At 36.3% G+C, this 13927-nt stretch overlaps 1 protein-coding gene and 1 pseudogene across 1 annotated transcript; one reads left to right on the top strand and one right to left on the bottom strand.

The window, feature by feature from the left end:
* Positions 1 to 6612: 6612 nt before the first annotated feature.
* On the top strand, positions 6613 to 10159 carry LOC113294038 (annotated as a pseudogene).
* Positions 10160 to 12450: 2291 nt separating this feature from the next.
* Positions 12451 to 13504, bottom strand: LOC113294037 (secoisolariciresinol dehydrogenase-like). Its single transcript, XM_026542466.1, has 2 exons — positions 13458 to 13504; positions 12451 to 13261 (listed from the first exon to the last, which is right to left on the bottom strand). Exons 1-2 carry the CDS (start codon positions 13502 to 13504, stop codon positions 12451 to 12453), a joined length of 858 nt encoding a protein of 285 aa, XP_026398251.1.
* Positions 13505 to 13927: the final 423 nt, after the last annotated feature.

Genomic DNA, 13927 nt, shown 5'->3' with positions numbered 1-13927 from the left:
GGTGAACATGAACCAATTGATAAACCGGACTTATATTCCCGAAGAACAACCTAGTATTATCGATCACCTCACAATAGTCTTAATCGACACAGCGAAAAAAGATATTGTGGAATCACAAACGATGAGATGAAGATGTTTGTGATTAATTTTTATCTGGCCTATCGGAGATATAAACCTTAATACAATTATTACAATTGTACTCGTATGATAGAAACAACAAGATCAAATCACACAAATACAAGAAAAGTAGTATCGGTCTGGCTTCACAATCCGAATGAAGTTTTTAAGTCGTTAAACTGGTTTAGAAGAAGAAACCAAAGGTTAAAGGAGAATCAACTCTGGCTTAACATAAATAGTATTACGCAGATTGTGTGGGGATTAGTTTTCCCAGTTGCTAGAGTGCTCCTTTATATAGTCTTTCAAATCAGGGTTTGCAATCAATGTTAGCTTGGTAACAAAGCATTCAATATTCACCGTTAGATGAAAACCTGATTTAGATTCAAGTTAATATTTATCAACCCTTAGATCAAAAACATAGCTTGTTATATACAAATGAAATGCACGTTCCTGGGATTGTGTAACCGTACCCAAACTTGTACATTAGTTGGTTCATCAATAGTTAACAAAATGGTTAGTCATATGATAACTTTTATATCAACCATATTCTTCTTCACTATAACTAGTTCAAATGACTCAAATGAACTAGTTAGAGAGTTATTCAATTGCAAGGAAATCTCATATACTACACAAGACACAATTGAAGCAAAAACGATTTGATTCACATGAATCAATTCATGAACTCTATATCCACGGTTTTCAATTGCATTCCTTAGTTTATAAAGATAAATTCACTAAACATCGGTTTAGACATATCTTACTCAAGTTTGTGGCATGGGTTCGCGGACTTAAGTTCCCGGATAGAGTTTACAAACTCCAGAAGAAATTCTCGGGTTTGAGAACTTCGCCAGTTCGCGGACTTAGATCACGCACTTCTCCGGTTCACTTGATCAACAAAGTTCGCAAACTTCGGTTCAAGCAATAAGGACTTATACATATATGTGTTTCCACAACAATATCCTCCAAATGGTTGTATAATCTAAACTCTCATTTCAATCATTGAAACATTCTCAGAGGACGTTATATAGTTGTTATTCACAAACCATTTTTTGTCAGAGCAATTTTCAAAGTTATTAAAACATAATCATGATTTTTGTCACTAGGTAAATATGAACTTGGCTAAAGCGAAAGCTTTACCAACACATATTTCGAGAAATAGATAGGTGAGGTAAACTCGGCTCGAAATACCAAATGTGTATAATCTAAGTCTATATAGAAAAACGAATTTTGTCTCAAGATAGGAGATAAATAGACTTTTGAGTGATAGATAAGTTCAAGTCTCCACATACCTTATAGTCGATGAAGATCCACCAGTTCTTTGAGTATTCATTCGTCTTGTATGATGATTGCCATGGAGTTCTTGAACTCAACTACACTTTCTATCCTAGTCCGAGACCTTAGCTATAATAGACTAGAAATCAAGAATTATAGTTTTGATCACTAACATTGACAAACATGATTGAGATAGAAACGCATGCGAGTTCGACCGAGCAATGCTCTAACAGTATCAGTTGCACAACTTCTGTCCCAACAATCTCCAAAAACTTCTTATATAAAATAGCAGGATATCCATCAGGTCCAGGTGACTTTAGAGAGCCCATCTTTTTGACTACACCAAAAAAAAATTCTGCACTTGGAATTGAACTTAAATGCCTGCAGTCATCTTGTGTAATCTTATTAGAAGAATAAATTATGAAAGAGTTAGGTGTCACATTTTCATCCTTTGTAAACACTGATTGAAAATGGGAAGTGAGAGTTTTTTTTACCTGCTCATGATCAGATATCCATTCACATGCTTGGTTCTTCAAGGAAAAAATCTTATTTTCGTTTCTTCTATGAATTACAGATACATGAAATACCTGTGCGTTTTTGTATATGCAAGGCACCCATTTTGACTTGTTCCTTTGCTGCCAGAACATTTCATCTCTCCTTTCCACACAAGTAATTTTGTTGTTGATTGCTTTCTCCTCCTCTCTTATGTCAGTCAGATGTCTTGTAACCTGCAAGTCAACAATTTTTGGTTTCTCATTTTCTATCTTTCTCATAATGTCACAAAAAGTCTCCTTGCTCCACTTCTTCAGCTTCTCACCTACATTTTGCAGTTTAGTTGTTGTATCTCCTGTGGAACTATCCCAACTGTTCTTAAAATTGTTTCGAAATCTGGATAGTCATTCTAGTAAAATTCAAACTCGTAGTTTGGCACCCTGTTTGCGGGTTACCTCATTTTATTGAGAATGATTGGAGCATGATCACTCTCAATTCTGGGAAGATGTAGTACCGCTGCATCTGGGAAGATAAGTATCCATTATGTATTGCAAAGGGCTCTGTCAAGCCTCTCAAATATAGGGGGTGTTTGAGATGCATGATTTGACAAAGTAAATGTTGGGCCAGCATAACCCAAGTGTCTCTTTCCCTGATCAAATTCCTAAAGTCACTGCAACTGATTCCGTATCGGGAGAGCCTCTCATAAGCGTGCATTAACACATTCAGATCTCCAATTATGTACCAAGGCGCATTGATGGTGGCAATAGTAGTACTGATACCTATCCAGAAGTCATTACTTTGATGATCTGCAGGAGGACCATAAATACACAACAACTCCCAACTTGGTGTGCCAAGGTGAGCTTCCACTGTGCAATGGTTTAAATTATGAGATTGAGAGTTGATTACAAAGTTTACATTATCTTTCTAGAGAAGTTACAGGCCTCCACTTCTTTCATTATCCGCTACAAAGGTGTAGTTTTTGTAATCCATAGAACTACATATTCTTCTATTGTTGATTTCATTTAATCTTTTCTCAGAGAGAAACAAAATAGAAGGATTGCAGCTACGCAAGAATGATTTTAGAGTTAAAACTGTCATATCAGTCCCTAATTCACGATAGTTCCAAGATTTTACTAACATCTTCCATGCGACTTTTGTAGGCAAGTCACTATAGCCTCTGTGTTTGAAAAACAATATTGTTTCATTGGTGGATCACAATCCATCGGTTCAGCATGTCTCTTACTTCCAATTAGCTCTAGATAAGTAAAAGAAGTAGAACCTTTGTTTCTTCTGGAAAAAAGTTTCCACTGTTTCATCACTTTGCCATGTTCTTCGACAGGTGTGTTTGGGTTGGAAATAGGTATGATGTTTTGGTTGGAGGTGGAGATAAGTGTTGGGTAATGGTGGGTGTGGAAGTGAATGAGATGGTGTCCGTCTCTGTGGTGGAATGCTTTATGGTGTTTTGGTTCTTTTTTGATGAGGTGATTTTGGGGTGAGTTCTGGGATTTGTGGATTTTGGTGCAGGTATCTCAGGGTTCATGATGGATATGGTGGAGTTGGTTTTAGCTCGATTGCCAGATATGGGTGTGATGGATGTAGTTGCATCTTTTCTGATGACTACACCCCAAGTAAGATTAAAGACTAAAAACTACTAAAACATACAAAATTCAAGATGAACAAGATGTAAAGAGCGTGAAAAGTAAAGATTAACACAAGCATATAACGTGGTTCGGCCATAAAGACCCACGTCCGCGGGAAAGAAGATGTTTTCTTATTGATTATAAGGTCTTACCCTTGAAAGAAGTACAAATATCACTTAGATTTCTAACTTTCTCTCAACTTAGACCTCTCTCAGGAATTCTCTGTAGAAAGACCATCTATGATTACATAACTTGTCCATATCCTTCTACAAGGACTGGTATTTATAGATGGACTAAGACTTGTGAAGGTCTGGCCTTGCCGAACACATGGAGTCTGTCGTCTATTTCCTCTGGGCTTCGAACGAGTTTCTATACTATCCCTCGTGATGGCGTGCTGGGTTCCTCTCCGAATTATCCCGCCCTATACATCATCGTGTTGTTCTTCTTAGGTAACTTTGTGCTGCATCATCCTTGGGCTATAATATAGGTCGTACGAGCTCTCTGAGGTATTTTAGACTCGCTCATGTTTCTTCCGATCCTTCATTAAATGCGGTCCTCCTTTTTAGACTTGACCGTCTGAGTTGATTAGACCACTCCTTACACGCGTTATGCACGTAACGTCGTAGCAGACGTCTCGATTCAGACGAAACTACTTTATGGATTATGATCTGGTGCTTCTCTCTTATCGTCTCATCTTGACATCATCCCTTGAGACGATTACACGTGGCAATCGGGTACCCTCACAATGGAATTGGGTTGTTGCTGGATATGGGTGGTGGTTTGTGGATGCTAGGTATTTTAGGTACTGGGAGGATATGCTGAAATGGACTCAGAAGTATCTCTATTCTCATTCAATGTTGACTTTGCGATATTCTCACACATAAGAGGTGCTTTTCTCTTAAAAGGTTATTATTGTGCATGCACGTAGTTTTCTTGTTTATAGATGATATTATCAAGAATAAATAGTTGGGATTGATTTTTTTTTTTCCGGCTGTTGAGTCAAGGAAATTGAAGGAGTATAGGTATCTTTGGTAACTGAATTTTGACTCATATTAAATGTAGCCTGGTTTAGCCGGAGAAATGGGAACCGAGATATCATGCAGATTTTCTTTTTCTGGGTAATTTTATGGTTTGGTTTTAGGGTTTTGAAACTGATGTTGGGTTTTGGGTTTGAAATTTGCATTGACTTCATTTAGTAAGGCGAGCAAGTTTGGTGCCCTACATCTTTTCCATGAAAGTTTCTGGAGAAAATAACCCCATCTTCTCACATTCTTTAGATAACTCTGGACTTAATTTCATGATGTAACCAAACCGTCCACAGAAAAAGAAAACTTTTGAAGACGTTCATACCTTAGTTTCACTGTGCGTTTCTTCCTGGATGGAAGAAGAAAAGATAATCTTATCTAATAGATTATGTAATGTCAATCTTCACTCTAAAATGACGTTGTTGTAATCACAACCAAGCTCAAATTTGACCCTATAGATGGCTTGACTGAAACTTGATATCTCTATGCCTCCAGACGGTGTCCACGATCTTTGGAACATATTATATAGAATGCTAAGCCCATATTCACGACTTGTGATGGTGGTAATAATCAGGGTGTATTCGTGTTCATCACAAGGTTCAGATACATCTTCTGGCACTTCGAAGAGAAAATCATCTTCTTTTAATAGAGACCCATTTTTGTTGTGATGTTATTATAGTCTTCATTTGCTGCAGAAGATGGTTCAACCATGTGAGTCACAACTGAAGAAAAAAATGAAACCCTAAATTGAAATCCAACTGGTGAAACGAAAAAGAGATCAAGAAAACAATGACAAACTCAAGTTAAGCTGCAAAATCACAAAACAAATAACTCAGAACACGTTAGTAAAAATAAAAATCGCCCAAGAGACGAGATGAAAATCATCCCGAGATGAGAGAAAATCATCCAGACATGTCTATAGTAAATTATATAATTTTTACTAGTCCACCAATCTGAAGGAAATTTATCCCGGGACCCCAATGGTCATCTTGCAGCCCCTTTGTCGTTGGTATGGTAAAGGCTAAAAGCGGGTCACATCATATTGTCTAGGTTTTGAAATATTTCGGGAATAAACCACGGGATATCTAGCATTTTTATTTAGTTATACACGTGAAAGAAGAGAAGTGAGACTTGAGCAAGTTGTTCACGATTACTGATTTTGAGGAGGTGAAATCTAGTGAGTCGATGTTATCGATCAATCATTATGATGATCAAGTTATGTACTTGATCTCGAATGAATACACTAAAGCACACGGTTTTTAGTGGTTTCACTTTTGTTCTTCACATCAAATTCCAATCACCAGAGTTCCTTTAATCAGAAAGCAGATTATGTTTCTCTTAAATTAATTAAGAGAAGATAGTTTCATCACATGGAAAAATCTTGTACTTCATGTTATTTGAAAGTACAAACTAATGAGATTTCTCAATGGATCTCACTATTGTCATGTTCAATTCGCCATTATCTAGATTAATAGAGGGCATTATACTAATTTTCCTTAAAAGTTAAGTTAGCCAATGCCCAAGCGTCTAAGCACGCGCATCAGAACAAAATATATGTATGAGTTTCGCTTGGAATCATTCAACTATTAGCCGTGAAGTATGTCACATTTGGTTATGTGTGTGAACAAAAAGAAGAACAAAACTTCCATTCTGTCCACAGTTAAACCCGATTTCTTTTTTTCAGACTAGTGCGACCTGTGACGACTTATCCTACGGGTTAGAGAAAGTTATTTTAAAAAGAAAAAAACGAGTGTGACAGCGGGTATAAGTTATAACGATGGGAAAAATAGAATGATCGGAAGGAAAATATGTAATTTCTGCCTCATTAATAGTGTGAATTCAATACCATATGGTTCATCTCACTGACTTAGTTGGTTACGGTTGGCTCCAAATTGTAAATGACAGCTACATAACAATATATGGTGTGTATTCATTAGAATCAATTCCTCGATGTGGACCTTGTCTGTTTCAACTCTTATAATTTCGTTATAAATGAAGCGGACAATTTTGCATTTGCACCAAAATCTTGAGCTAAATCCATTTTGTTTTTTCTTTCTTGTTACAAGATGGTGTTTTGGGAAGGTTATTTGAGTGATGAAACAATGAGTATAATATCTCCAGTAGTTGTATATTGGATATATTCAGGATTTTATCACATTTTACCTCCACTGGATCATTATCGTTTACATACAAGAAAAGAGGCAGCATCACAAAATGTGGTTCCGGTTCCTACTGTGATCAAAGGTGTTCTATTACAACAGTCTATTCAAGCTACTGTGGCATCTTTATTATTCTGGGTTAGTATTTGAATTACCTTAGTTTTGCAATTCTAACTTCCTGGTTCATTTTATAAATCCTAATCTCGTCGTTTTTGTAGTAGTATCTACGCATTAATGCTTCTTCTTATAGGTGAATAACTCTATGTTGAGCTCATCTGAAGTTGAGGTTCAGCCCCCTTTTCCAATACAGCTATTGCAGTTTATTGTGGCCATGTTAGTTACGGATGCATGGCAGTATTTTGGGCACCGCTACATGCACCAAAACAAGTATCTCTATCAACATATTCATTCTCTACATCACAGCGTGGTCGTTCCTTATGCATTTGGGACCTTTTACAACCACCCATTGGAGGGCCTTTTACTGGATACATTTGGCGGTGTCGCCTCTATGCTAATTTCAGGGATGACAGCTCGGACATCTGTGTTCTTCTTTTGTTTTTCTATAATCAAAGGGATTGATGATCATTCTGGGCTCTGGCTGCCTCACTATAACCTCTTCCAACTTATATTCCCATGCAACACTGCCTATCATGATATCCATCATTACCGGATACGAGGAATAAAATATAATTATTCCCAACCATTTTTCACGTTTTGGGATAAACTATACGGGACACACATGCCCTATACTATTGTGAAGCGATCCGAAGGAGGATTCGAAGTAAGGCCACCAAAGTAATGGCGACTGCAATCAGTGGCTGATCCAGAATGCTTAAGGAAAGTTTGTGATCTACAAGTATGCATAAGTAATAAAAATATGCCCAGGGTAAGTCATTGTATCGTCGAAAAAAGTGCATATATATAATATATATGCATAGTATTTTACCAAAGTGTTCACTGTCTGTACTACAAATATATATAACTGTGCGTACCAACAATAAAATATTAATAAATATGAAATCGTTATTTCTGAATCTTTTTAAAAAAAGGAAGGATTTATACAAAAATCTTATATATACATTTAATATTACGCTAACTTTTTTATAATGCCCGAGCGAAAATGAATCAAAAGCTAAATATATGATGATACGTTTCTTTTTTTTTAAGGAGTAAGGAGCATGAAAGCCCCAATTTTAATGATAATTAGATATAAATACATAATATTCAATTACATCCATAAATCGAATTACATGATTAGTACAATAATTTATATCCAACAAAAGTCGAAAGAAAATTCTGCACCAAATATATGTAAACGATAGGGTAACTGAAAGCTTCTAATGATTTATCACCGTTTTGTTGGATACTCTCTGTAAAGATATGATGCTTCCATAAAAGAAGTAATGTGCCCAAATTCTACATCGAATTCAGTAATCTCTGATCATCACGTTCGTAACTGGTTGGATGAAAGATTGAACAAAATCGAAGACCCTCCAGGAGGTATGAGAAATCGTAATGGCATACACTTGCCATACGGATAGGAATTAAAAGATATAATATCAATATATTGATCATTGTTATAATGCAATCTTATTTATTCAAAACGTAAAAGAAGACTAAACTAATCTAACCGAATCTTAACAAAATCAAGATCCGAATTTTATATGAAGAACGTTATTTTTGGGATTTATGGAAAAAAAACAGTTCAAATTTTAAAAGATAGTGTCCAAATAAGGTTGTCCACGGATCCTCAATCTTTTTGAATCAGGTAAATTTTATTATATTGGCTACATTACCGTAGACTAGTGGTCACTAGACTATATCAAAATTCCTTAAATTGGAGTGGATAGTGGCAATTACAGGGTTCGAATCCCTACCTTTGCTCATGTATTAATTACTGTTTTCAATTTTATTACATCGGCTACATTACCTTAGATTAGTGGTCCCTAGACTACATCCAAATTCCTTAAATTGGAATGGATTGTGGCAATTACAGAGTTCGAATCCCTACCTTCGCAATGGGAGGGAGCATGAGAACCATCAAACCTCTTGTCAATTTTTAATGCACATTCTGATTAGCAAGTTACTCTAATTTTCGCTTTTCTAAAAGACGCAAAAAAGTTGTTCAAAAAAAAAAAACCCGGTATAGGGACGATAAAATAAATTATCTATATGAATATTTATTGTGTGAATTTTAATTATTTTTAATGATGATATTTGTTGACTAATTCAGATTTATTTGTCTAATATACATGGCATTGCCGTTTACCATGGGATAACCAGTACCCAATGTTCAAATATCAAGCATATCATTCCGAACCATGAAGAGTCCCATATGATCCGGTTCTCTTATGAAACGGGTCCCTGTATTTGGTGTTGACCGACACCTCATTTTGAAGACCGGTACCTGTAATTGTACCTGTATCTCCGGTACTAATCCGGTACCGAGTTTTTACCAGTTAAAATTAACAATAATCAACTTTTCGTTCTTGACCACAATCCATAGCAGAATTATATGAAACTCAAATTCATTCAAAACCCATTACATAGACAGCAACAACTATCTTCTTCTTCCATGAATCATACAACTCGGCTGTTTTAACATGCCATCAGTCCCAAATCTTCATAGGGATTTTTTGTTTTTATTGTACATCTCATTAAGCATTAAATCCACATCATAAAAAAAAAGGTACTGCAACATATATAATCAGTGTAAAACGACATGATATGTGTAAGCAATTTCAACGGAAGACATAAACTTTTAAATATATGCTCATCAAATAAACACTTAGTGCAGATCCTTTAAGAAACAAATAGGTTATACATCAAATTTTTCATGGATCCCATCCCAATCTACAGTTCAATGATTGTATAAATCCAGGGGTTTTGACTAAAGAAGTGATCTCAGATCAAACTGTATGAAGAGAATGAATCAAATTGTAAGAATAGAAGAGGATTCGTAATTTTTTTAAGGAATTCGATCGACTCAATCTTTGACCAAACCCGAAGAAACCCCAAATCAAACATGCAACCAATTTCTGAAATAATTGAAGAAAATAAGAAGAAGGTGGTGGTGGTGGTGGTCTCGACTGCTGTGATAGAGTGGTGGTGGTGATTTAGTTCTCTGAAGAACAGAGGAAGTAAAGAAGAAGAAGAGTCTGTGAGGGAGAAGTGACCAAGATTCAACTAAATCAAGGGATAAAAATGAACAAGTAATATGGTACGAACTGACCAGGAATTTCAGCAGAACCGGTACTTGTACCGTTTTATAACCGGTTCTGAGTTCTAGTACCGATCCCTGTACCGTCTACACCAGTTCTGATACAGTTTTGATCCAGTTTTTCCGGCTCCAGTCCGGTACAGATATTCTTGACTGGTTCTTGTGCAACTGCAAATGTAGCAAATAGATTATGGTAATGACCATTCCGTTATAGTTTCATCTTTTACCGGATAAATTTTGTAATCTCTCAACTGAAATTCTATAGCCAATGAGCACAGCCAAGAGGAAATATTTCATCATGTTTGTTGGAATATCTCGTCCATATACAAGACAAGAAATTTAATTAGGTGATCCTACGGTGAGCCGGGGTGACCGTAAAGACTGGACAGTTGAAGAGAAGGCTAGGTGCAGGGACGGAGTCAGATCTTTTAGTTCGGGGGACAAATTAATAGACTAAAAGTCATTATCTAGATTTGGATCGGCGCCGGAAGGCCGCAACTTTTTTTTACCTTTCGTTAACTGTATTTTGGGTTATGAACATGTTGAAATACTTGTTGAATTGTAATATATTTTGAATTTAGAACCATACATATTTGAATTCGTATAAACACCAGTGCAGTAGAAATGCTATCAAAAGGCTTGATTGTTTCAAAAATATGATCATTTTGAATTAGTTTACTACGTACTTATACATTAGCATATTGCCTATTTGATCATCGAATTTATATACGGATGAGATATTCCAACCATGTTGAAAAAGTTTCTCTTTATCAAGAGCTGCTATTCAAGTGAACCAAACACGCCATTTTAGTGCGACTACATGTCAGTATAAATGAACGACAACAAATTCTAAAAAGAGTTTGAATACCATGACTCTGATTAAGGTGCTAGGTGCGTCGATCCAAACTCCCTTATCAATCACCCATAATAATGGTTATGGAAATAATCAATCTTGAAGAATAATATCTATCTAAGCATTAATGCAACTTGATAGTTTGTTCGATCTTATACAAATGTCCAACCCCGTAAACTACTTGTGGATCCCAGAAAATCAAATTGGCAAGAAGTGACACAAATTCAATCTTCAACGTAAGGAATGTACGGATTGCCGCCAAAAAGACTAAATTAAAAAACAGTGAAAATTAAAACATACATGTACAGTTTTACAATATAAAATAGCCATGCCCCTTTCGTGGATCTATAAACCTTGTAAATAGTATATTTTTATGAGATAAAAATATAAACCTTGTAATCAGCCATGGTGAGGATGAATACTGCCTGGAGTTGAGATCGGAGAAATGTTTTTCGTTTGGGAAGTCACATGATCGAATAGCGAGTGCAGAAGAAAAAAACTAGGAAATTTTCATGGGAACTGACATAAGTGGCCATCGGTAGTGTGACATTGAATTCCCTGCCTAAAGGAACAAACAAAATAATTATACTTTTGTGTAAAATTATTTTTAAGGTGGTTAAAAACATGTGGGTATATTCTTGCTGACATGGAATTAGTTTGGAGTCATTGTATGAAGAAATGGGAGTCTATTATCTGATGTGTCAATCGAAAAAAATAATTTTGCAGTTATTATTGTAGATGCTCTTTCAGACCGCGATTATATGAAACGAAAATGTTAGATGCACCGAAAGCTCTCACCAAGCTGGGAACCGTGTGAGAGGAGTGGGATCCATTTCTACCCCTATCTATCCCAATGTTTAGAAGTATATCCGGACCATCCAATACCCATTCAGTGCACACCTCGGTGTAGCTCCTCGGTGCATCTATCAAAGCCGTATATGAAAATATATGATCTAAATCCCTTCGGGTCCCTCAACCTACAAATACTTTCAATTGCTAACTTTGTGGGGACATGTTTGTGCCGGAATGCATGGAGATGCCCCCGAATTTATAAAGTAAATTTTTCAAAATGACAAATTACGTATACAGTACAGTCACAGTAGATTGCGCTGTCAAATAGTTGGCCCGGGTTAATTCCCTTGTTCTTAATAAATGACATACGTAGATGAAATAATCAAATCCTACCAAAAATGTTTATAATCGATACACATTTATCTTCTTCTATGGGTTGTCTTAATCTGGAATTTTTGTGGCTGATTTGCTTGCATACATTGAGAGTACCATCACAGAAATCATAACTGAATGAATATGTTCTGAAATACGTTTTTCATAATCTTAATACAAATTTTTGCCAAGAAACAACAACACTAAGGATCATCAAGGAAAGAATAAAGTACTTAACATCTTCTTCTGTTGTTTTTTTTGATCGACAAAGGTAAGAATAGTATTGAAACGTACGGCTTACGGGGTAAGCAAAGGAGTGCTCAAAAGAGATTACAAGCCCGGTAGAAATACAATGTATCACTGGGGACCCAAGACAAAGAATAAAGTACGTAACATCTTCTAGTCTTCTACACACACATTCAACGTAGTTCGCAATCAGATGGAAGCCCCTAATATCGATCATAGCCATTTCTCTAAGTGAAATTTAAGCTGGCTATATAATTCAACATCAATTAGCAAGTTCTACTTCAAACTTGCTCAGAGACATGCTGAGAGTAGGATTACTAGTAGTATAGCCTCCATCAACAACAAGATTAAGCCCACTAACATATTTAGACTCCTCACTACTTAAATACACAGCTGCCTCCGAGATGTCCTCTACTGTTATTAATGTTCCTTTCAACACCGCTGATTCATAAACTGCTGCTTCCAGCGTACTTGGCTTCATATTGACGGAAGCAGTCATCAAAGGGGTTGCAACCGCAAATGGAGAAATGCAATTAACCCTAATTCCATATTGCCCTAGTTCCGCGCACAAGTTCTTTGTTAAGCCTACAATAGCATGTTTCGATGTGGTATAAGCATTTGGAGTCTCGCCAGCTATTATAGAAGCAACACTAGAAGTGAATAATATGCAACCCTTCTTGGCTGGAATCATGACTCTAGCCGCATGTTTAGCACCCAAGAATGAACCTAGTACATTCACATCTAGGACTCTCTTGAAATCTTCGAAATTAGTATCTGCTACTGAGCTACCCAAGTCACCAGTTATCCCAGCGTTGTTGTACATTATATCAAGCTTACCGTACTTTTCCATGGTGCTACGGACGACGTTTTCAACGTCATCCTCTTTAGTAACATCACAATGGATGTAAGAGATGGTCTGACCTGCGGGATCTACATATTTACACACAGATTGCCCAAGATCGTCTTGAATGTCTGCAATTACAACTTTGGCTCCATGCCGAACGAACAATCTGGCTGTGCTTTCACCAATCCCACTAGCTCCACCAGTTATGATGGCTACTTTTCCATGTAACCTGCGAAAGTGACTGAATTTAGTCAATAACTTTCATCGTTGCTTAAAATTAATCACACACAATTCATAAACTTCGATTCAATATATTAAACAGAATGAAAACATCTGCCAATTCGGTGTAGTATTTCGAAAGATTTTAAAAGGGTAGTGTAAATATATTATTCCTAATTAACAATTTTATTTAAGATTCAGTATACCTCTTGGCAACGAGAGCTCCATAGAAGGTACCATCAGAAGTACTCATCTTCTTCCTCTGAATCTGTTAGTTAAAATATAGATTTTATTTTATAGGAAAGATAAAATGAAGGAAATGTTATGAGGATATGTTAGTTAAGACATACACGATGAGAATATATATCAAAGAAGAATTGTTATAGTCTGATATGAGACCTCTTTATACTAGTATGCATATACTCCCGAATAATTCTACAGGGACCGTGCAGAAAAACCATGAGAAAAATGGCCCCTCACATGGGAGTTAGCAGAGAGCCATTTTAGGGCCCACCAAGGAAAATATGTGAGGCGACGGTTTCTGCATGTTTTTTCATGCCTTTCGTGAAGAGTTTTTGTATACTAATTCAAAGGGAGCCTTCTGTTATATGCACAAGTTTTAAAGAAAAATATGAGAAACATCCAATTTTTCCTTTTTTATCTTTCAAATCAAACT

This window comes from Papaver somniferum, chromosome 7 (assembly GCF_003573695.1).
Source record: "Papaver somniferum cultivar HN1 chromosome 7, ASM357369v1, whole genome shotgun sequence".
Taxonomy (NCBI): Eukaryota; Viridiplantae; Streptophyta; class Magnoliopsida; order Ranunculales; family Papaveraceae; genus Papaver; species Papaver somniferum.
The sequence above is the reverse complement of the archived record's forward strand: the minus strand, read 5'-3'. Positions and strand labels throughout refer to the sequence as shown.

Excerpts from the sequence above, each read along its gene's own strand:
- LOC113294037 (XM_026542466.1), bottom strand. The coding sequence starts at position 13,504 with ATGAGTACTTCTGATGGTACCTTCTATGGAGCTCTCGTTGCCAAGAG. Across the intron at positions 13,262-13,457 it reads GGAGCTCTCGTTGCCAAGAG|GTTACATGGAAAAGTAGCCA; the intron begins GTATACTGAATC and ends TCACTTTCGCAG.